At 56.7% G+C, this 22569-nt stretch overlaps 1 protein-coding gene across 1 annotated transcript; it reads left to right on the forward strand.

Annotated features, from left to right (window-relative positions):
- Positions 1–3323: 3323 nt before the first annotated feature.
- LOC137457382 (oocyte zinc finger protein XlCOF6-like) lies at positions 3324–21012 on the forward strand. Its single transcript, XM_068169282.1, has 2 exons — positions 3324–3449; positions 20161–21012. The coding sequence occupies exons 1-2, from the start codon at positions 3324–3326 to the stop codon at positions 20959–20961; spliced, it is 927 nt and encodes a 308-aa protein (XP_068025383.1). The 3' UTR covers positions 20962–21012.
- Positions 21013–22569: the final 1557 nt, after the last annotated feature.

Raw genomic sequence — 22569 nt, forward strand, 5'->3', positions numbered from 1 at the left:
TTGTGTTGCCAGCATCACCTGTCAGAAGAGCCCGACATGCTTTCAAGAGGACTGGACCCCTGAGGGTAAGATCTGCCCAGTTCCCAGGGAAGTGACTTAGCTGAGTCTGGCAGTGCAAACGTCTGCCTCAGCCTGAAGCAGCAGACTGAGGAGCTGCACAAGCCTGTGTGTCAGCTTGGAAAGCAGAACCACATGCCTGTGTAACCCTGCCATTTGTGGGATAGAAGAGGAGCCACCACTTCTGCTGCTCTGTGCCCTGTGAACCCCAGGGGAATCCAGAGCACCATTTGTGCCCTGTGCTCCAGAGCCAGGATGACTCCTATAGGGTCCTGACCACTCCTTCAAGCCTAGCAAAGGGAAGTTGCCACTCTGCGCAGTTGCCCTCCTTCTCCAGGGCCATCCTCACTGGTCCTGAAGATCATTTCCATGAGGGCTGACCCCGTCCCAGAACCAGCCCTACCAGCCCTGCCAGGCCGACCCTGCAGGACCACTCCCTGCCATCCAGAGGGAGCCTCCTGAGTCCTGCAAAGGGAACCTGCCTACCGGCTAGCCTACGTTCCATCCACTCTGCACTGCTGTGAGAGTGAGAAGGTTGCCTCCACCATTGCCATCCAGACCAGCCCAGGAGCCAGCCCCAGTGTCATGGTTTGGGAGACCAATTCTCCCACCATGGGCAAAAATGATGACTCAGACAAACGGATTGCAAAAACAATGGTGGAAAGTTTAAATGGAAAAAACAAACAAAAAAACAACAATGAAAGTTTTACAGAGAACCACAAGCACTGTGACAAAAGAGAGAGAGATCCCAGAACATACCCAAGAACGTCCCATCCCCACCTGGGGGTACACCCAACCCCCCCAGGGCTCTTTCCTCCCCCCCCCAACCCAGGCAGCTCACGCCATTTTACCTAGGCAGCGGCAGGGGGACAAAAGAGGAAGTAAGGACCCAGCGCAGATGTTTTTATAGAGGAGCAGAGAATTATGGGTGAAATACCTGGTTTCCTGTGACCACCCAGTGGGCTGGACCCTCTTGGGACCTCCCAGGTGTGGTCTGTGCAGTGGTATCTGGGCCAGCACCCAGCCTAAACCACCACACCCGGCAACAGCAGCCTGCCAGAACCTAACCTTGCTACAAGCAAAGGACTCAGTGTATCTTCCACCTGCTTTCCACTCACTGACATTCAGTTCAAAGCACCTCTGTCTAGAGGCACATTTCTAGTACAAGCTTCTGATGCATTGTAATAAATTGTAATAATTGTATATAGTTAAGCAGCTGCCAGCGTCTCGTTGAGTCGCCACTTGGTGGACAAGCAGTGGAATTGCAGCCTGAGTTATATTAATAGAAATTAATTCTGCAAATATTCTAATTGAGTCCAAATGATCAATACTGAACCACTTCTGGGATGTATTTCACAATTGTGCGCTAGGATATGGATATAAAATAGTGACTCATTGGTTAGTGATAATTTTCACAAGTAATTGAGATTAATATTTATATAATTCATATTTCATATTCCTACATTAATAACCTCTACCACACCAAGAAATTTAATCTCTTGTCCTGGACCTTGACATTTGGAAGGTGGAATGTCTAACCCCCTCTTGGTGGGCTCATAGGAAGGGAAGTGTCTCCCTCTCTCCCTGCCCAGTCCCCTGCAGTGGGGGAGTCTTACTGGGGTCTGCATTGAAAATACCACACCACACAATACAGACTGGGGCCCTCCCATCCTCTCTACTCAGTCCCCTGCTCTAACACAGTGGAACTGAACCCCTCCTGCACCTCACTCCTTACAGCTCATCTCCTTCCCAAACCCACTCCTGACCCTGACTCTGCTCCCATTGCTCATCTTGGCCCCAGCCTTTACCCTTGGCATTGATCCTTTGACCTTAAATTCAGGCCTCAACCTAGCCCAAATACAACCTCCTGCCCCTCAGAGCTGGCCCTCACCTGAGCCCTGCCCAGCACCCTCAGCAAGATATCTGAAGGAAGGAGACTCATTAACTCCTCACTAACTGTTAGAAACTTTCCCACTTGTTGGAGTAGCTTTCAGCCATCAATAAAGGAACCATTGAGCTTGGTAGAGAGAAGGGAGATAAAGGCAGCAGACCACAGCCCTAGACATCAGAGAGAGATAAGGCTGAGTCTGGAAAAGAGGATGGGGTCTCACACACCTGGGCCTCAGTACCAAGATGAGAACAATCCTGTGGGATTGGCAGAGGACCAACAGGAAAAATACAAGATGATGACACAGTGACTACAACATTGACACAAGGACAGAAGATGGCAGCAAAGAGCAAGGAATGGAAGGATTTTAGCTAGTCACATAAGTTTTTATCATTCTAATGCATGTGTATTACTAATCCTATATGAGGAAAATGGTTAACCTTGTTTAGCACTGTTATGAATTATTAATATTTATGCAGACAAAGATATTAATACAAATATATTAATTCTTTAGTAATATAAAATAATTAAACAAATTTATTGATATCAAATCTCATCAACGTGTATAAATACCTGAGGGGTGGGTGTCAAGTGGAGTGGGCCAATCTCTTTTCAGTGGTGCACAACAATAAGGAGAGAAACAACAGGTTCAAGCTTGAACATAGAAGATTTCACCTCAACATGAGGAGCAACTTCTCTGCAGTGCAGGTGACAGAGCACTAGAACAGGCTGCCCAGAGAGGCTGTGGAGTTTCCTTCTCTGCAGACTTTCGAAACCCACCTGGGTACACTCCTGTGTGGACTACTCTATGTGATCCTGCTTTGACAGGGGGTTGGACCTGATGGTCTTTTGAGGTCCCTTCCAACCTCTAATATGATACTGAGATACTGCCCACAGAGGTACAGCTATTTGGTTGTGGTTAATGCATTTCACAATATACACATTCAACACAACTTTAACAGTTTAATCAAGCTAGAATCTTTTAAACATGGATTCAGCTTAGGAAAGAGCTAATGCCTCAAGGGCAGCGCACCTGCAAGGGCACTCTGTGGCTGCTACAGAGGCAGCCAGCACAGAGCTGTACAAAGAGACTTTATAGGAATCAGCCTTTGTGCTCAGGGCACAGCCACCTGGGACCTTTTTGGACACTGCAATTATGCTCCAAAGCACACAGTGCAGCCTGTGCTCTGTCTCCTCCTCCCCATGCCAGGGGGGTCACGTTTGGCCTAACAGTGCCAGGGTCGGAGTATTCTGTGTCCCCTGGTGCACTCTGGGGGTGAATATGTCAGGTGAGGGAGGAGCTGCAGATGAAGCCCTTGCTGCAGCCTGTGCAGGGGAAGAGTTGACACCGGTGTGGGTGCAGCGGTGCTGACCAAGGATGGCTATCTGGGTGAAGCTTTTGGCTCAGGCAGCTCAGAGGTGCACCTTCTTCTGGCTGTGGACACAGCAGTGCCGGATGAGCTTGGAGCTGAGGGTGAAGTTCATGCCACAGTCACCACAGACAGTTGGCTGGGCCCTGGGGTGGGGGGCAGTGGGGCTTTACCAGCTCCAAGATGGGTGGGAAGCTTTGCCCAAACTCAGGGCAATGATGTGGCTGCTTGGGTGGCACAGAGGGGCTGACAAGGGTTTGCCCTCTTCCTCCTCTTCATCTTCCTCCTCTTCCTCTTCATTCTTCTCCTATTCCAGATCACCCTCCTCTTCTTCCACATCCTCCCCTTTGTCCTCCTCGTAATTATTGTCGTCCTCCTGCTCCTAATCCTCATATACTTCATCCTTCCTGTCCTCATCAACCACTTCTACTATTCCTCAAGGCTAATCTTTGACTCCTCCAAATTATTCTCCAGGTGATTCTTCTCTTCCAAGATCTTGCCCAGGTCCTTCTGGGAGGCCATGCTGCTGAGAGGAATGGCCACCCCTGTGCTCTTGGGCAATTCCTTGGGGACCAAGTGACTGAGAAGTAAGGACACTGTGTGTGACTTCTTGCAATGGAGGGATCAGAGCCCTAACTCCTGTGCTGAGTCCCCTGGTTGTAGTGCTGATGGGGCTGACACCCCCAGGACGTAGCAATCCCATCTATCTCCCTCTGGCCATGCAACTGATACCTGACTACCTGGAGCTCAGGGAGGTGAACTCCTAAATTCCCATCACAGCCAATGATCCTCAGTGCTCCACAAGTGTTGAAGTGTGGTTTTGGAGAAGGGTCTGGAGAGAGTTGAGAGGTGCTCAGGGGTCAGCTGGAGCCTGGGACCTTGCTGCTGTCCCAAAGTTGGGTTCTTTACCTTCTGGCCTGTTCCAAGGAGCAGATCTGCAAACTTTGCTCCTGCCCAGCACAAAGGAGCAGGGCTGATGGAGAGAAGAGAAGGATATGACCACAGGCAGAGAGAAGCAAAGGGCTCAGAGGAGAGGACTGACCTGCAAGGAGTGGCTCAGCCCTGACCAGGGCTCTCCCAGCCTTGCTCTTCTCTCCCTGTGGCTTGGGGATTGGTCAGCTCCTGCCAGCTCAGTGCATCTGTGCTTGGATCACAGCCAACAGGGAACTGATAGAAAACTGACAGTCAAAAACTTTAGGGTCTGTGCAAGTGGCATAAGATCCCAGGATGATTCAGCATCCAAGGTTCTCCAGATCAGAGAAACACCTGATGAAAGTCAATGATCTCCCCCTCTAAAAGCAGTGACCCTAGAGCCAGAGCCTTGGAGCTCTCCTGGATCACAGCAGCTGTGTCCAGCATCTCCCTCAGTCAGGCATCTCTCAGGCACAACCTGCACCAAGGGCCAGCACCAAGTCAGATTTCTCCAGGCTCAGGTCTCATCCTCTGAGAATGGTGAAGCTTTATGTTTGCCCTGAGCTCCAGCAGAAGGAAACTGAACTCCAGGGCAGCCTCTGCCAACCACCTCTCTACCAGGGATTGCAAAGCCCAGGCTCTCACTCTCCTCCTGCACAAGGAAAGCTTGACTTGCCCACAAGAAGCCAAACACTTCCCCACACCAATCCATCCACACCACTTGACTTTCAACCTCCTTCAAGCCCTTGCCTGGCAGCAGGACTTGCAGAGCACTGCATTTGCTTTGCTCACTTGCAGCAATCATTTGCTTCCCTTCCCAGCTCATTGCACAGCAAACAGCAGCAAGGGAATTGCTTTGGCTTCTGCTGAAGCTCCTCCAAGGAAGCTGCAGGACTTCTCACCACCAAAATCATCAAGAACAGGCTGACACCAGGCCAACCCAATGCAGTTCCTCAGCCACAAGCAGCTCCCCCCCGCGCCTGGCCCTCAGCCCAGCCGCTGCCCTTCAGCACAGCAGCCGCCCGGCACCTGCCAGCACAAAGCCTCCAAACCCCCAGGGCTCCCCCACACACCCCCACAGCAGCCTCTGCTGCAAGCCACACCCCACGCTCACCACCACCTCTCCTGCACACAGCAGCCCCCACAGCGCCGCTGCCACCTCAGCTCTGCTGCCAGCCCAGCCCCCAGCACAGGGACACAGGGACACAGGGACACAGGGCCAGGGACAGCCCCTGCAGCCCACCAATGGCTCCGCCTGCAACACAGCAGCAGCCAAAGGGGGCCTGCAGCTGCCCCCACCAGGGGGAGGCGGCAGCACAGCACCACAACGAACCCCCAAACACACCCACCCCGACCCAGACCCACACACAGCTCCCCACAACCGCACCCACCCCCTCGCACCACCCCACCACTCCCCACTCCAAGCCTCACCACCCCGACCCACACCACACCCACACACAGCCTCCCCCACCACCACCAACTCCTACCCCCAAACCCACACAGCCCCACGGGCTCCTCACCAGCCCCTCACACGCCCCTCTCCGACCCCAAGCCCCCACCCAACCTCACACACGCCCCCACAACTCCACAGCCCCCAACAACCACCCCCCACAGCCCCACCCACACCAGCCCCACACCTCACCGAGCCCTCCTCAAGCCCAGCTCCAGGACACAGCCCTCAGCCCCACCGCAGCCCAATGCCAACCCCACCAGCCGCTCCCCCAAGCCCCAAGGGATCCCCACCCCAGCAGCCCCCACTCTGCCCCGCGCCTGCCCACACCTACCCCACAGCCCAGGCCAAAGGGGCGCACAGCAGCAGGAAGAGGAAGGACCAAGAGCTCGGAGCAGAGGCAGCTGCCGTCTGCCGTCCCCTGCAGCCTCCTAGCAGCCTGGGCGAGCAGAGAGCGATGCAATGGAGGCCCCGAACCGCCCACGTTGCAGCCCAGCCCAGGCGGGGGCTGGGGCCGCAGAGGAAGCCCCGCCCACGGCCGGGCAGCCTTAGCCAATGAGAGGCGGCGGGAGCGCGGCAGCTCCTCCCCCTGGGCGCTGCCGAGGCCCAGCCAGGAGCTGCCCCTGCCGGCCGCGGCCGCCATTGGTGCTGCCCCGTGGGGAGCGGCAGCGGGGCCGGAGCGCGGGAGAAGTGCCGGAGGTGCTGGCGGGCGAGCGGCAGCTGCCGGCTGGGGAGCTGCGGCGGGGCGGGAGGGGCTGAGGGGGCCGGGGAGCGCTGAGGGCGGCGGCAGCGCAGCGGGGAAGGCTCTGGCTGCGTGGGGCTGCCGGGGGCGTGTGTGGAGTTGGGGGTCGGGAGGGGCGCGGGGGGCAGGGGGCTCCGTGGGGCTGGGGCAGGCTCGGGGAGGGTGAGGAATTGTTCTGTTTGGCTTTGGCCAGGGGCAGGGGGGTGCCGGCGGGGCTGGGGGCCGCGGGGTTGGCTCCTGAAGCTCTTGGCTGTTTGCAGTCTGTGCTGTGCAGGATGTGCATTGGGACAGCAATGGGGGGGGGCGGTGAGGTGTCAGAGAGCGGCCGGGAGGGACGGGGTCCAGAGTGCAACTCTCATCCCAGCCCTGCTGCCCGCACTCAGCACCAGGCGGGGCTGGCACTGGCACTGGGGGTGGGAGTGTGCTGGGGCGATGCAAAGGGCTCCGTGGGGCTATCGATGGCTATGGATCAGCTTCACCTCTCTCTGAGCTGTACAACTCCCCCCAGAGCCGAGAGAGCCAACAGCAGTGCCCAAGGGAGCGGCAGCGGTGCCGCAGCTCTGCGGGCGGCGGCAGCGGAGCGGGGCAGGGTCTGGGCGGGCCCCGGGGCATGCTGAGAGCCGGGGAGCGTTGAGCTGCTGGGCCCCGGCGCTGCGCGGGGCGTGCGGAGCTCAGCCTTGAGGTTTTCCTTCCTGCCTTCGTCTTTGAGTCCCCAGGCTCCCACTGCCTGCTGCGGAACATCTTGGGGCTGCCTCCAGCCCTCGCAGCAGCCTCTCTCGGGTTGCACTCAGATTGGTTCGGTCTCAGGTTGGCTTTGAGCTTTTTCCCTTAGGCTGTGAGCTGAAGGCAGCTCAGGAAGAAAGTTCTGACCGCAGGCTGGAGAGAGAGGACTTGGGGCCGCAGGAGGAAGCTTGAGGAGGGGTTTGGAGGAGCCCAGAGCGCTTGTGCAGGGCAGAGACACAAATAGGTCCCTGAGCCATAGCCGCCCCCAGCGCTCCCCGGCCCCGCAGCCCCTCCCGCCCCGCCGCAGCTCAGCAGCCGGCAGCTGCCGCTCGCCCTCCAGCACCTCGCATCCAAAGGGAGTCTCTGGTTTCAGTTCTGATGCGCCAGAGGGTGAGGAGTCTGGGTTGGGTTGTTGGGTGTTTGGCAGCAGCAGCAAGGTCATTTCCTGTGCCTTTTGTCCAGGGTCTGGATCTAGCAATCGCTGTGACCCCACCCCTGCAGAGCTATTTCCTGGCTGCGTTTGCAGTGTCCCCGGGGTTGGGCTTGTTACCAGTGCTGATTGAGTCTGTTGCTGCCTAACAATCATTTTGATGTCTTGCTGGAGCTGGCCTCTTGCAGCAACATTGACTTCCCATCTCCTCTTACTGTCTTTCCCTTGGGGCTGTTAGTTCTTGTTACCTGTGCCAATGGATTTGGTTTTGTTCCTGTATGAAGTTTGGTTTCAGGCTAACAGCTCTGCCCCTGTGTGCTGGATTTTCATGCAGCATGTGTTGTGTTGGCAGCAATTTGGTTTTCCACTGCTCCCCTGTTTCAGTGTCTCAGTCCCTGCTAATAGGTAACTCCAGCCATTGGTCCATGAACCTGATTCAAATAGCAGCTCAGGTCTGGGCAAGCTTGCTTCTGTCCCTTCACTCTTGACAGCAGTGATCCACAGCACTTCAGTTGGGGGCCAGATGTTGTGGGGCAGGGAGGTGATGTTGTTTGAAACCCCAATGCATTGCAGTTGCATTCTCATGACTGTGGAGCACCAGCTGTCAAGTCCTCCCCAGCTTCTCAGGGTTTCTTCTTGTGCAGCATCAAATGTGCCTTTTGTAGTCTTTGGGAGCCAGCAGCTAAGGTTTCTCTCTCCATCCAGCTCCACCTCTTGATTATGGAAGATTTGCTCCCTGTCCTGTGTTCTTCTTCTCTAAAGCTGCTTTTTTGTCATCCCAGCAGTCTCTCTCAGTGGCTTAGCTCTTTGTTTTGGTCTGTAAACCATTTCAGACTGTCCTGGTTTACTGATTGGGTATCCCCAGCAGCTGCATGAGGGTGACCTAAACGACCTCCTGATGTGTGTGCCATCACCCCATGTTCCTTCTGTCCACATTACAGAGACCTGAGCACAAACCTAACAGGCAGTTGTCCCCCAAGAAGTTGACTCTTCCCTTGAAAGTGCCACTGCTCTGTTTGCAGCCAGAAAGGATCTTCTGTGTGGTTCTGAGCCTGAACTCAAACCTCTCTCCCTTAATCCTGCAGCTACAAGTGGTCCAAGAGAGCAGAGGTCTTAGCTGCTTTGCTTTGTAACCTACCTGTGCCTCCCTCAGGCCACTGCTGAATGGCTTCATTGATGCCACAGCTTTGACTGTGACTACCAAGGTGTCTTTGATAGGAGCTGTCTTAGTGTCTGGCAAGGTTTCAAGGGCAGTGTCCTCCGCTGCAATAGGAGCAGCACTGTCTGTCCTGTAGCTCTTAGAGCTTCAGTTCAGCCCAGGGCAGCCATTGTCAGTTTGCAAAAGGCATACACAAGGAATGAAAAACTGCACCCCCATGGCCAGCGCCACTCACATGGCCTGGGCTGTTGCGGCGGCTCTGATTGGCTGCGGCTGCCCGGCCGTGGGCAGCACCAATGGCGGCCGCGGCCGGCAGGGGCAGCTCCTGGCTGTGCCTCGGCAGCGCCCAGGGGGAGGAGCTGCCGCGCTCCCGCCGCCTCTCATTGGCTGCGGCTGCCCGGCCGTGGGCGGGGCTTCTGTTCCAGACTGCTCCCTGCTTCCGCTCCCCGTCCCACGTGGCCGCAGCAGCCGGAGGGGCCGGGCCGGGGTCTCCCTCGCAGCGCTCTCTGCTCGCCAGCAGCCTGCCGGGGCCGGCGGCTCCCTGTGCGCTGAGCTCTTCCTCCTGCTCCTCTTTCTGCTGCTCTGCTTCCCCCTTGTCCCAGGGTCCAGGTGGGGTGAGGGAGTCTGTGGGGCTGAGTTGGGGGTCGTGGGGTGGGGATCAGGGAATGCTCTCTGTGGGGCTGGGAGGGGTCGGGAGGGTCGCTTGGATTGGGGAGGGGTTTGTGGGGTAGGGCTCGGTGGGGCTGGGGCGGGGGGGGAGCCTCTGCGGGGATCTAGGGGGAATCGGTGGGGTTTGGTTGGAGGACTTCTGCGGATATGTGTGGGGGGGGTCCGTGGGATACGGGGGAGATCGGTGGGGTACGGGGTGGGGGTGGGTCTGTGAGGTCCGGGGAGCTCTGCAAGCTTGGCGCTTGGGGTCCGTGCGGTTGGGGGAGGGGCACGTTGTGATTGTGGGGACCTCTGTGCGGCTGTGGGTGTCTGCGATGTTTGGGGTGGTCGTGGGGGGGCTGTGGGGTAGGGCAGAGGTGTGCAGGGTCGGTGAGCGTCGTCTGTGCTGCTCTGGGAGGGGTCGGGGCTGTTGCGGGGCCGCGGGTGGGGTTGGGGTGGGGGCTCTGTGGGGTTCCTTGTGGTGCTGCCTCCCCCTGGTGGGGGCAGCTGCAGGCCCCCTTTGGCTGCTGCTGTGTTGCAGGCGGAGCCATTGGTGGGCTGCAGGGGCTGTCCCTGGCCCTGTGTCCCTGTGTCCCTGTGCTGGGGGCTGGGCTGGCAGCAGAGCTGAGGTGGCAGCGGCGCTGTGGGGGCTGCTGTGTGCAGGAGAGGTGGTGGTGAGCGTGGGGTGTGGCTTGCAGCAGAGGCTGCTGTGGGGGTGTGTGGGGGAGCCCTGGGGGTTTGGAGGCTTTGTGCTGGCAGGTGCCGGGCGGCTGCTGTGCTGAAGGGCAGCGGCTGGGCTGAGGGCCAGGCGCGGGGGGGAGCTGTGGGCAGGCTGTGTGCTGGGTGCCGTGGGGGTGTCAGGCGTGGGTGCTGTGCTGAGCCTGAGCTTGGGAGCGCCTGGGGCTGGTGTCAGCTGTGGGGCGGTTTGGCTGTGCTGGGGGTGGTGGCATCCAAGGCCTCTGTGCTCTGCAAGCTCTTGAGGCACAAAGATTCCCTGGGGGGTTGCAGAGTGATTCTCAGTTTCTCTGCAGGCCTCCTGAGCACAGAAAGGCTCAGGGCAGGAGGAGCTTTTGCTGTGTGGCTGCAGGCTGAGAGCTGTGCAGAGCTTTTGTCAGCTGTGCTGGCAGGAAGCATGGTCAGAAGCAGACTGCTGTGCTGCAGCTGCTCTGCCCCTGGGGAAATGCTTGCTGGCAGGCAGCCAAATGAGGCTGAGCTGTTGAGTGTCTGCTTGTGGCTGAGGACCTGCATTGACTTGGACTGAAAGGTTTGGCTTGGGCTGGGGGCAGCCTGTTCTTGATGGTTTTGGTGGTGAGAAGTCCTGCAGCTTCCTTGGAGGAGCTTCAGCAGAAGCCAAAGCAATTCCCTTGCTGCTCTTTGCTGTGCAATGAGCTGGGAAGGGAAAGAAATGATTGCTGCAAGTGAGCAAAGCAATTGCAGTGCTCTGCAAGTCTCAGCAGTGCTGTGTCCAGCAGGGCCAGGGCAGGGATTGTCCTCCTGTCCTGCACCCTGGGGAGGCCACCCCTGGAATGCTGGGGTCAGTTTTGGGCCTCTGACTCCAGGAAGGAGCTTGAGGGTCTGGAGCAGGTGCAGAGAAGGGCAAGAAAGGTGGGGAAGGGTCTGGAGAGCAGGGCTGAGAGGAGCAGGTGAGGGAGCTGTGGGTGTTTAGTGTGGAGAAGAGGAGGCTGAGGGGAGCCCTCCTTGGCCTCTAGAGCTGCCATCAAGGAGGCTGCAGTGAGGTGGGGGTTGGGCTCTTGTGCCTTGTCTCAGGTGGTAGAAGGAGAGGAAGTGTCCTGAAATTGTGGCAGGGGAGGTTTAGGTTGGAGAGGAGGAGGAATGAGTTTGGTGGCAGAGTGGTCAGGGCCTGGCAGAGGCTGCCCAGGGAGGCAGTGGAGTGGCCATGGCTGGAGGTGTTGCAGCAAGGTGTGGCCATGGGGCCATGGTTTGGTGTCCCTGGTGGTGTTGGGGCTGGCAGTTGGCCTCAGTGCTGAGAGAGGTCTTTTGCAGGCCAGGCAATTGTGTGGCTGTGTGAGGAAGCTGCCCCAGAGCAAATGCATCTTAGGTGCTGGAGGTGCTGGGAAGAATGGGAAATGGGAGAGAGTCCTGTGGAGAGGGGAAAGGTTTGGGGTTTGCCTCTGGGCTCCTAGTCTGCCCTTGGAAGTGCCTGGGATTCTTGCAAGCAGTGCTGTCAGCTGGAGCCTTCTGGGGTCAGTTGGTGGTGTGCTGAGAGGGCCAAAGGGAGGTGAGGCTTGGGAAGAGAAGTGGTGAGCAGGAAGCTTGTTGGGTTGTGGGTGGCCAAGGGCTGTGGGTGTGGCTGAGAGGTGTGGAGTGCAGGAGAGCCTTCAAGGCCTTGTGGTGTTGCTGGAGCTGTGGGCTGAGGAAGTGCTGCTGGCAGGCAAGGGCTTGAAGGAGGTTGAAAGTCAAGTGGTGTGGATGGCTTGGTGTGGGGAAGTGTTTGGCTTCTTGTGGGCAAGTGAAGCTTTCCTTGTGCAGGAGGAGAGTGAGAGCCTGGGCTTTGCAGTCCCTGGGGCCCTGGAGCCCTTCTGGAGTGGTTTTCTTCTGCAGAGCTTTGCAGCCCAGCTGCAGGTCTGCTGTTGCTGGAAGCTGTTGCTGGTTGTTTTGTGCAGCCTTGGGTGTTGGATCAGTGTCTTGGCTGAGTTTGGTCCTTTCTCTTGTGGCCAAGTTGAGGTCCCTTTGGTTTTGGCAGCTGAGCACAGCTTGAGGCTTTTGCTGCAATGGTTTTTGTGCTGGCAGCATTGTGTGCTGCCAGCTGGAGTGCTGTGTGCAGCTGTGGTGCCCCCAAGAGGGGCAGGAGGTTGAGCTTGGGAGCTGGGTCTTGAACTTGGGTGTGGGTCTGGGTTTGGGGGCTGGGTGTGATGTTGGCTGATGATTCTTGAGCTTGGGAGCTGATTCTGAGCTTGGGAGCTGAGTCTGCACTTTTTATTTGAGTGTGAGCTCGGGGTCTGGTTGTTAAGCTCAAGAAGTGGTTCTGGTCTTAGTTGCTGGTTCTTGGGCTTGGGGGCTGGCTCTGGGCTAGGGAAGTGGTTCTGGGCTTGGCTGCTGCGTTTTAAGCTTGGGGGCAGGCTCTGACCTTGGGAATGACTTCTGACCTTAGTTGCTGGTTCTCAGGCTCAGGGCCTGGGGCTGGGCTCGGGATGTTGTTCTTGAGCTCTGGGCTCGGGGGCTGGCTCTGGGCTTGGGATGTGGTTCTGACCTTAGTTGCTGGCACTGAGCTGGGGCCTGGTGTTTGCACTCAGGGACTGGCTGTGACCTTGGGAAGTGGTTCTGGCCTTAGTGGCAGGCTCTCGGGCTCGGGGGCTGGGTGTGAGCTTGGTGGCTTATTCTTGAGCTAGGGGGCAGCTTCTGAGCATGGGAGCTGGTTCTTGAGCTTGGGAAGTGGTTCTGACCTTAGTTGCTGGCTGTGAGCCTGGGTGCTGAGTCTGCACTTTTGATTGGAGCGTGAGTTTGGGGTTTCTGACCTTAGTTGCTGGTTCTTGAGCTAGGGGTACTGGCGCTGGGCTTGGGAAGTGCTTCTGGGCTTGTGGTCTGGGTCTGATCTTGGGTACTGGTTCCTGAGCTTGGGAAGTGGTTCTGACCTTAGCTGCTGGCTCTGAGCCCAGGAGCTGAGTCTGCATGTTAGATTTGAGTGTGAGCTTGGGGGATGGTGGGCTGGTTCTTGATCTGGAGAAGTTGTTCTGACCTTAGTTGCTGGTTCTAGAGCTTAGGAGCTGGCTCTGAGCTTGGGGGCTGTTTCTTGAGCTCAGGGATCAGGCTCTTGGCTCAGGGGCTGGTTCTCAAGCTGGGAAGTGGTTCTGACCTTAGTTGCTGGCTCTTGAGCTCACAGGCTGGTTCTGGACTTGAGGGCTGGCTCTGGGCTTGGGAAGTGGTTCTTGAGCTAAGGAAATTGGTTCTGAACTTGGGGGTTGGTTCTGACCTTAGTTGCTGGCTCTTGAGCTTGGGGGTCAGGCGCTGGGCTTGGGGACTGCATCTGAGCTCAGGAAGTGGTTCTGGGCTTGGGGGTTGGTTCTTGAGCTTGGGAAGTAGTTCTGACCTTGGTTGCTGGTTTTAGAGCTCAGGGGCTGGCTCTGAGATTGGGAAGTAGTTCTGGGCTTGGGGTCTGGGTCTGAGCTCAGGAGATTGTTCCCTAAGCTCAGGGCTGCTTCTTGGGCTTGGGGACTGGCTCTGGGCTCGGGGGCTGGTTCTTGAGCTTGGGAAGTGCTTCTGACCTTAGTTGCTGGCTCTAGAGCTCAGGGGCTAGTTCTGAGCTTGGGAAGTAGTTCTGACCTTAGGTGCTGGTTCTCAAGCTTGGGGGCTGGCACTGAGCTCAGGGGCTGGCTGTCGAGCTTGGGAAGTGGATCTGAGCTTAGTTGCTGGCTCTGAGCCCAGGAGCTGAGTCTGCATGTTCGATTTGAGTGTGAGCTTGGGGGCTGGTGGGCTGGTTCTTGATCTGGAGAAGTTGTTCTGACCTTAGTTGCTGGCTCTTGAGCTTGGGGTCTGGCTCTTGAGCTGGGAAGTGGTTCTGACCTTAGTTGCTGGCTCTTGAGGTTGCAGGCTGGTGCTGGGCTTGAAGGCTGGTGCTGGGCTTGGGAAGTGGTTCTTGAGCTAAGGAAATTGGTTCTGACCTTACTTGCTGGTTTTGGGTTCAGGGGTCAGGCTCTGGGCTTGGGGGTTGGTTCTTGAGCTTGGGAAGTAGTTCTAACTTTGCTTGCTGGTTCTAGAGCTTGGGGTCTGGGTCTGAGCTCAGGAGCTTGTTCCCTGAGCTCAGGGCTGCTTCTTGGGCTTGGGGGCTGGCTCTGGGCTCAGGGGATGGTTTTTAATCTCTGGGGCTGCCATTGAGCTTGGAGATTGGTTCTGGAGCTTGGGAAGTGGTTGTGACCTTAGTTGCTGGCGCTGAGCTTGGGAGCTGGCTTTGAACTTGGGAAGGGTTTCTGACCTTAATTGCTGGTTCTCAAGCTGAGGGGCTGGTGCTGAGCTTGGGGTCTGGTTGTCAAGCTTGGAAAGGGTTCTGACCTTAGTTGCTGGCTCTGGGCTTGGGATGTGGTTCCTGACCTCAGGACCTGGTTCCTGAGCTTGTAAATGGCTCTGACCTTGGTTGCTGGCTCTGGAGCTTGGTTCTGGCCTTTGTTGCTGGTTCTGGAGCATAGGGGCTGGCTCTTGAACTTGGGGGCTGGCTGTGAGCTTGGGAATTGTTCTGATCTTAGTTGCTGCTTCTTGAGCTTGGAAAGTGGTTCTGAGCTTGGGGGCTGGCTCTGATCTTGGGAGCTGAGTCTGCACTTTTGGTTTAGGTTGCTTGGGGGCTGGTTCTGGAGCTTAGGGGCTGGCTGTGAGCTTGGGAAGTATTCTGACCTTAGTTTCTGGCTCTGAGCTCAGGGGCAGGCTCTTGAGCTTGGGAAGTAGTTCTGATTTTATTTTCTGGCTCTTGAGCTTGGGGTCTGGGTGTGAGCTTGGAAAGGGGTTTTGAGCTTAGTTGCGCACTCTGGGCTTGGGGTCTGGTTCTTGACCTCAGGGCCTGTCTGTGAGGTCAGGGGCTGGTTCCTGAGCTTGGGAAGTGGTTCTGACCTTAGTTGCTGGCTTGGGAGCCTGGGGCCTGGGTGTGAGCTCTGGAGGTGGCTCTGAGCTTGGGAAGTGTTCTGACCTTAATTGCTGGTTCTTGAGCTCAGGGGCTGGCTGTGAGCTTGGGAAGTGTTCTGATCTTAGCTGCTGATGCTGGGCTTGGGGCCTGGATGTGAACTTAGGAGCTGGCTCTGAGCCTGGGGGCTGGCTCTGCATTTCTGATCTGGATTCTTGTGCTTGGGAGCTGACTCTGACCTTAGTTGCTGGTTCCTGAGCTTGGGGGCTGGGTGTGAGCTTAGGGGCTGGGTGTGAGCTTGGCCCCTGCCTTGAATTTAAAATGAGAGAGTTCAGGCAGTTGGAAGTTGAAGCTGAGCTGCTTTGCACTGCAGTGCTTCAGAGTTTGTGGTGCTCCAAAGGCAGATCTCAAAGAGCTGCTGCTAGAGTTGAGCTGAAGTGGCACAGTGCCCTGCAGAGGCAAAAGCTTTTCCCTGCCAGTCAGCCATTGGAATCCTCTCCCCAGGGCAGTGGTGGATTGCCCTGCAGGGCAGAGTTGGAAGGCTCAGCTTGGCAGGGGGCTGGGCCAGCTCCTTTCCAGTGCAGTGTCAGCTGGCAAGGTTGGAGCAGCTGAGCCTTGGGGTCCCTTGCAGCCTGGCATTGTGTGGCAGCAGAGCTGTGCTGCTGGTTTTGAGGGCACTTGGAAAGCTTCTGGAGCATTTGTGCCGAGTGTGCAAGACATCCCTGAGCCTAGCAACTCCCTCAGCTCTCTTCAGAATGAACTCTGCAGAGCTGGAAGAGCTTTCCAGGAATTTGGCAGAGGTTTGGAGGAGTTGGGAAGGGATTTTGGTTCTCCTCCTCCTTGTCCTCTTCCTTGTCCTCCTCTGCCTCATCTTTTTCCTGCTCTCCCTGGAGGCTGCCCTTAGACTCCTAGAGTCCTAGAGTGGTTTGGGTTGGCAGGGAGCTGCAAAGGTGATGCAGTCCAAGCCCCTCTGCAGTCAGCAGGGACATCCTGCACTAGCTCAGGTTGCCCAGAGCCCTGTCCAGCCTCACCTTGAACATCTGCAGGGCTGGGACCTCAAGCCCCTCCCTGGGCAACCTGTTGCAGTGTTCCAGCAGGCTCCTGGTGCAGAACTTGTTCCTCACCTCCAATCTCAATCTGCTCTGCTCTAGTTTGAAGCCATTGCCTCTGGTGCTGTCCCTGCAGGCTTTGCAAAGAGTCCCTCTGCAGCCTTCTTGTAGTCCCCTTCAGGTACCAGAAGGTCACTCTTAGGTCTCCCCAGAGCCTTCTCTTCTCCTCTCCAGGCTGATCACCCCCAGCTCCCTCAGCCTGTCCTGGTAGAAGAGCTGCTCCAAGCCCTTGATCATTTTTGTGTCCCTCCTCTGGGCCCTCTCCATCAGGTCCATGTCCTTCCTGTGTTGAGGGCTCCAGAGCTGGCTGCAGTGCTGCAGGTGAAGTCTCAGCAGAGCAGAGCCAAGTGCCAGGATGGCCTCTGTCCATCTGTGGCCCTGCTGCTTTTGGTGCAGCCCAGGCTGCCCTTGGCCTTGTGGGCTGCAGGCTCCCCCTGTCTGTTCCTGTGCAGCTTCTTGTCCAGCAGCACCCCCCAGTGCTTTTCTGCAGGGCTGCTTCCTATCCCCTCCTCCCCCAGCCTGTCCTGATTGTGAGGATTGTGCCAGGCCAGGGGCAGGACCCTGCCCTTGCTCTTGTTGAAGCTCAGGAGGTTGCCCTGGGCCCCCTCTGCAGCTTGTCCCCTTGAGCTCCTCCACCTTGTTCTGCAGGGTATTGCCTTAGGTTTCAGGAGGCAGAGAGGCTCTCTTTGAGCCTTGTGAAAGGAGTTGATGCCAAGCTGTGGCCAGAGGGTTGGATAGAATTGGGCAGTTTCCATGGCTGTGCTGTTCAGAGCTGCATCCTACAGTGCAAAGCATCCAATCCACAACAATCCATAGTGTGCCTGGGCCACAGGAGCCAAGCAACCTCCCTAGGCCAAAGCTTCCTCCAGAGCTGCACCAAAGCAGTCCAGAACCCCAGGCCCCAAATGCCTTCCCCCTCCCCCATGCCTCTCTGCCCCTCCTCCCCCATCCCCAAGAGCTGCAGTTACAGATTCTGGTAGGCAGCTCCCAGGTGAGCCAGGCCGCTGCAGGGCACAGTTGGCAGCATTGCCAAGGCCTCAAAGCTGCTCTGCAGGGAGAGATCCCAGAAGATGTTGCTGGGAGCAGAGAGGAAGGGTAAAGGAGGTTGGAGATCCTGTGCTGTTCCTTTGTAGAGAGTGGGTGTAGGCTTTGTGGGAATGAAGTAAGCTAGATGACACTTTGTGGTGTCCCTCTGGACTCTGCTGTCCCTTCTGGAGGTCTCTACTCTCTGGTGTAAGACATCCCAGTGCCTTCCACCCACCACAGGGGTTCTCCTCCATGCTGTCATCCAGGGGCTTCTGTTGGGCCCTGATGGATATTGTAAGTCAGCCCTGGGGCCTTGGGGACTCTGAGAGGGCAGCAAGTGAGTGGAGCTGGAGCACTGGATGGAGAGATGGAGGGTGAAGGTTGCAGGGGGTGGGAGGGCTTAGTTCAGCAGCTGTGTGACTCTGCCTGGCTCCTACCTCCAATGGTGCTGGCAGCAGCTGACCCCAGAAGCTCAAAGTCCCAAACCCTGGCTGGCTGAGGACAGTCCCCTGACCCCTCCTGACATGCAGCACAGCCCAAGCAGGCACTCAGGGCTCCTAGCCACACAGCCCAGCCATCCCCCATGGCAGGAGTCACCTGAGGTCTCACTCCCTCTCTGTCCCCCTTCCTCTCATCAACTGCTGCATGAGGTGGCTGCAGGGTCCCTCCCCAGCCCCCATCTGTAACCCCCCCTTGGCTTGGTGCAGTCCTTTCAGCCCTCCAGCTGATCCCAGCCTTTAGTCTCAGGCCCCTTCCATTCTTGTACTGCTGCTTCCAGCCCAGTTCCTTAGAAGCTTCCTCAGCCACAGCATTTCCCACTCTACCCTTCTAGCTGCAGTGGCAGTGGAGGTGGGGGATACAGGACCATGGGAGAGCCAAAGCAGTAGGGACATGGATGAGCTGGGAATGAGGGAAAGGCCTGAGAATGCTCAGGCAGGAATTAGGCCTTGTCCCCCCAAAAAGGGGAGAGGATGCAGGGCCCAGGTGGCAAATGTTTGTGCAGGGAATGGCAGAATCTGGCAGCATTTGAGGAGGTGAAAGGAGTGAATTGTGCTGCAGCTCTGCCTGTGTCAGCTGGGAGATGAACAGCAGCCCATGGGCACTGTGCCCTCCCATCCAACCTCATTTTTTCTTGGGGATGTGGAGTGGCAGCTCCAGGGAACTGCAAAGAGACAGCTGAGAGAAATGGTCAGGGAGAGAAGGAGGCCAAACCCTTTCCAGTGAGTCTCTTTGGACTGCAGGTGTGTGAAGGGTGCTGGAGGTGTGAGGTTTGGGCAGGAGCCAGAGACTCCTCCAGCATCCCAGTGAGGGCTGAAGAAGTTTATCAAGAAGCTGCCCAAGTCCCTTCCCCCTTTGCTGCATCTGCAGAGATCATGAAGCTCCCTTTGTGTGTGTCCTGAGGGCTGCTGTGATCTTCTGTTGGGGAGTGGGCAGCAGAGAGGTGTGTGCAGGTCAAAGGTGAGCACAGAGTGTGTGGGGTGGGGGCAGAGCCAGGGAGGAGAGCTGTGGCCAGAGCAAGATCTGCTGGCAAAGGCAGGTGCAGGCAGCAGAGGCCTGGGCAGGCAGTGGGAGGAAGCTTTAGGCAAGGCCTGGGAGAGGCTGTGTGGAGGCAGCTGTGTTGTGGTGCTGGCCTGCAGCTGTGTGCTGGGCTTGGGAGCTGAGCCTGCACTTAGTCTCATAGTATCATAGTATCAGTCAGGGTTGGAAGGGACCACAAGGATCATCTAGTTCCAACCCCCCTGCCATGGGCAGGGACACCCCACACTAGATCAGGCTGGCCAGAGCCTCATCCAGCCTGGGCTTAAACACCTCCAGGAATGGGGCCTCAACCACCTCCCTGGAGAAACCATTCCAGGGCTTCACCACTCTCATGGGGGAGAACCTCCTCCTCACATCCGGACTCAACCTTGTTGAGGTCTCCCATCTTGATCAGCCCTGGCTGTGTGCTGTGGCTGTGCTGCTGGGCTTGGGAGCTGCCCCCAGCAAGGCTGAGCTGTGCTGCCTGGTCCTGGGCAGTGCTGAACCATCCCTTGCAGATCAGTGCTCTCCCCTGAGCCCTTTGCTTCTCTCTGTCAGGGGCTGAGTGGTCTCTCAATCATCCCTGCCCCTGTGTGCTGTGGAAGAGCAGAATTTGCAGACCTGCCCCTTGGAGCAGCCCAAGAGGTAAGAAACCCAGAGTGGGTTAACAGCAGGACCCCAGCCCCAAGGGCAGCTCCCAGCCTCCACCTCCTCCTGTGCAGCATATTTCACCTCTCCAGGAGCTCTGAGGCCCATCAGGTGGTGTGGGAGTTGAGGAATGCTCCAGGCTGCTGGGTTGAGTTGTGAGCAGGAGGTGATGTTTGGGGGTTGGGATGTGGAGAGTGGTGGGAGAAGGTTGGAGGTGGTTTGTTCTTCCTTGGTCAGTGCTGCTGCCTCCATTGTCTGAGCCAGGGGAGATCAAAGGACAGGGCCTGGGCCAGGAACCACCCTGCCAATGCCACCAGGCTGGAGCAGAGTAGGACAAGACCATGTGTAAGTCCCAGGGTACCTCAGGGCACTGATCACAGGAACCTGGGGTCTCAGCACAGGTATTAGAGGTCTGTGCCCACACTGTGGCAGAAACTGAAGGTTTGAGGTTCCCTCTGCATTCTCTCCTCTAGCTGGGTATTGGGAGTCAGGGACTGTCATGACCCAGGCAGGATCTGAGGGTTTGAGGTCCTGGGCTCAGGTGCTTCCATCTTCCCTATTGCAGAGCTGTGACCCCTTCCTGCCACAGTATGGCCTCACAGAAGGACCCAGACAAGAGCTGGGAGGAGAAGCAGCACCCAGAGATCAAGTTGGAGAAGCCAATGTGCAGTGCCAAGGTAGAGGAGGATGGGGAGGAAAAAGAGGAGAAGATGGAGGATGATGCTGAGAATGAGAACTGTGAAGAGGAGGATAATGATGATGATGAAGGTGAGCAGGATGAGGGGGAGGAATGTATGGAGGAGGATGAAGCCAGAGCAGGTCCCTCAGTGTCACCCAAAGAGCTGAATCAGTGCCTTGAGTGTGGGCAGAGCTTCCCATGTAGCTCAGAGCTAGTTAAGCACCTCTGCCCTCAGCCTGGCACTCGTCCCTTCGTTTGTGGTGACTGTGGCAAGAGGTTCCGCTGGAACTCTGAGCTCATCCAGCACCGCCGCACCCACACTGGAGAGAAACCTTTCACCTGTGCTGACTGCGGAGAGAGCTTCACCCAGCGCGGCAATCTCACCCAGCACTGCCTCACCCACACTGGAGAGAAGCCCTTCTCTTGTGACAGCTGTGGCAAGCGGTTCAGGCTGATCTCTACTCTTAGGCGACACCACCTCACCCACACCAGTGAGAAGGCCTTTACCTGCAGGGACTGCGGCAAGAGCTTCAAACACAGGTCCACTCTCACCATCCATCGCCGCATCCACACTGGAGAGCATCTGTTCCCCTGTGCTGAGTGCGGCAAGAGTTTCACCACGAGTAATCGATACATCCAGCACCAACTCATCCATAATGGTGAGAAGCCGTACAGCTGTACTGACTGCGGCAAGAGCTTCACCAAGAAGCGAGCATTCACAGAGCACCGTGGTGTGCACACTGGCGAGAAGTCGTTCAGCTGTGCTACGTGCGGTCAGGCCTTCAGCCGTAGGGACAATCTCATTCGCCACCACCGCACCCACACTGGTGAGAAACCTTTCACCTGTGCTAACTGTGGGAAGAGCTTCAGCCAGAGGAGCCATCTCATTGCTCACTGCCGCGCCCACACCGGTGAGAAGCGTTTCACTTGTGGTGATTGTGGTAAGAGCTTCAGCGAGAAGCGATCCCTCAACCATCACCGCTGCACCCACACCAGAGAGCAGCCTGCACTGGAGGGGAGGCATAAATCCACCTAGAATCTGTTGGGTAATCACGGCCCCTCTGAGAGGGCCTGTCCAGCACCAGAATCATCCCTTTTATGTCTGCACTTCTCAGGGACTGGGGACATCAGCAGCAACAAACACCTCCTGCCCTTCTGAACACCAATTATTGCTAATGAGAACAATTACAGTGCTGAGTCGGCACAGCTGGAGCTCCCAGTGGAGATGGGCAGGGCTTTGCCAGGGTCTGTCTGGTTCTTCCCCAATGCTTTGTGTCTCCCTGGGGTAAGAAATCCGCTGTCCATTGACCAATTGTCTCAATAAAACCCAAAAGTTACCCAAATCCTGTCTGTTTGCTTTTATTTCAGATATCCCTGCCACAATGCCCAAATTTTAGGGGCATTTGCTCCCAAGGGATGGGGTGGAGCTGTGTGCCCAGTTCAAGGAGGGGAAAATGAGGTTCTCAGAGGAGTCTTGAGGGGCATCTCAGAGGCATTCTTCAGGGGCTTTCAGGTGATCTTAGATGTTTGGGATTTGGATGGTCCTGGGACTGACTTTTGGGATCTTTGGAGGGTGTAGGGGGAAGCTGATGGAGATCTTTGGAAGAACTCAGAAAGCTTCTGTTGGCTTTCCACTCTGGGGCTGGAACAGGTTGAAGAGCTGAGAAGAGGTTAAGCTGCCTGTTCCCTCCCAAAACAGAAGTGAGGGAAAAATACACACATGAATCAAAAAACCCTCTGGGCTGGGATAAGGACTTGAGATAAGACCAAAAGAGTTGAATCCAAATGAGATCCCATAATGCACACTGACCTGAGGCTGTTTGCAGAAAGAAGCACAGCAGTGAGCAGCAGCAGCCAGGAGTTAAACCCCTGCAGCCCTCCCCCTCAGCAAAGAGCCAGCATTTGAGAGCCAGAACCCAACAGCAACAACCAGAACAGGAAGCCTCTCATATTGCAATCTGAACTTCAAGCCCTGTAGTCCTTTGCTCCAGCCAGCACTGTCCCTGTGAAGGTGACATGAGGCAGGATGGTGTGGAGTAATGGCAGCAAACTTTCAGCTTAACCTTTGATATTCCCAAGCCCTCATTCTGTGCCACCTGCACCATGCCCAGCAGCAATCAGCAGCACGCGTCAGGCTCTGTCCATTCTCACTCCACAGGAGGTCGCTTTGCAGTACCCAGAGGGCTGCTCACTGCAGGTGCTCTGCAGCTCCACTGTTCCAGCACAGTCTGGATCAGTCCATGCCCAGTCCAAATGCTGCAAATGCTGGGGCTGTGTTTCCACCTCTGGGGCAGTGTGAGTCCAGTGACTCCTTCCATGCCTCCAAGTGAAAGCAAACTGTGGCTTGCATCCCAGTACTCAGCTTCCAACACATCCAGGTGTGGGGATCCTCCTGTCACACCAGAAACACAGATGGGTTCCACCCCTTGTGTTTTGATGGTGTCAGAGCACTCTGGGCACCTGTATCTACTAAAGCTTTATCCTCTCATGGCTTCAACTTGCCAGGCCATTGGTTCTGTACAGTCCAACAAACCAATAGGTCTCTCCCTTCCATCTGGTTGGAGGCAGAGCCCCTCTAATTCTGCCTTGGGTCCCTTGCATCTTGTGAAGATGCTTTGGGAGTCCCTTCAGGAGGACCAGAAGC

Source organism: Melanerpes formicivorus, unplaced genomic scaffold, assembly GCF_026170545.1.
Source record: "Melanerpes formicivorus ecotype bairdi unplaced genomic scaffold, bMelFor1.0.p_v2 SCAF_177, whole genome shotgun sequence".
Lineage (NCBI taxonomy): Eukaryota > Metazoa > Chordata > Aves > Piciformes > Picidae > Melanerpes > Melanerpes formicivorus.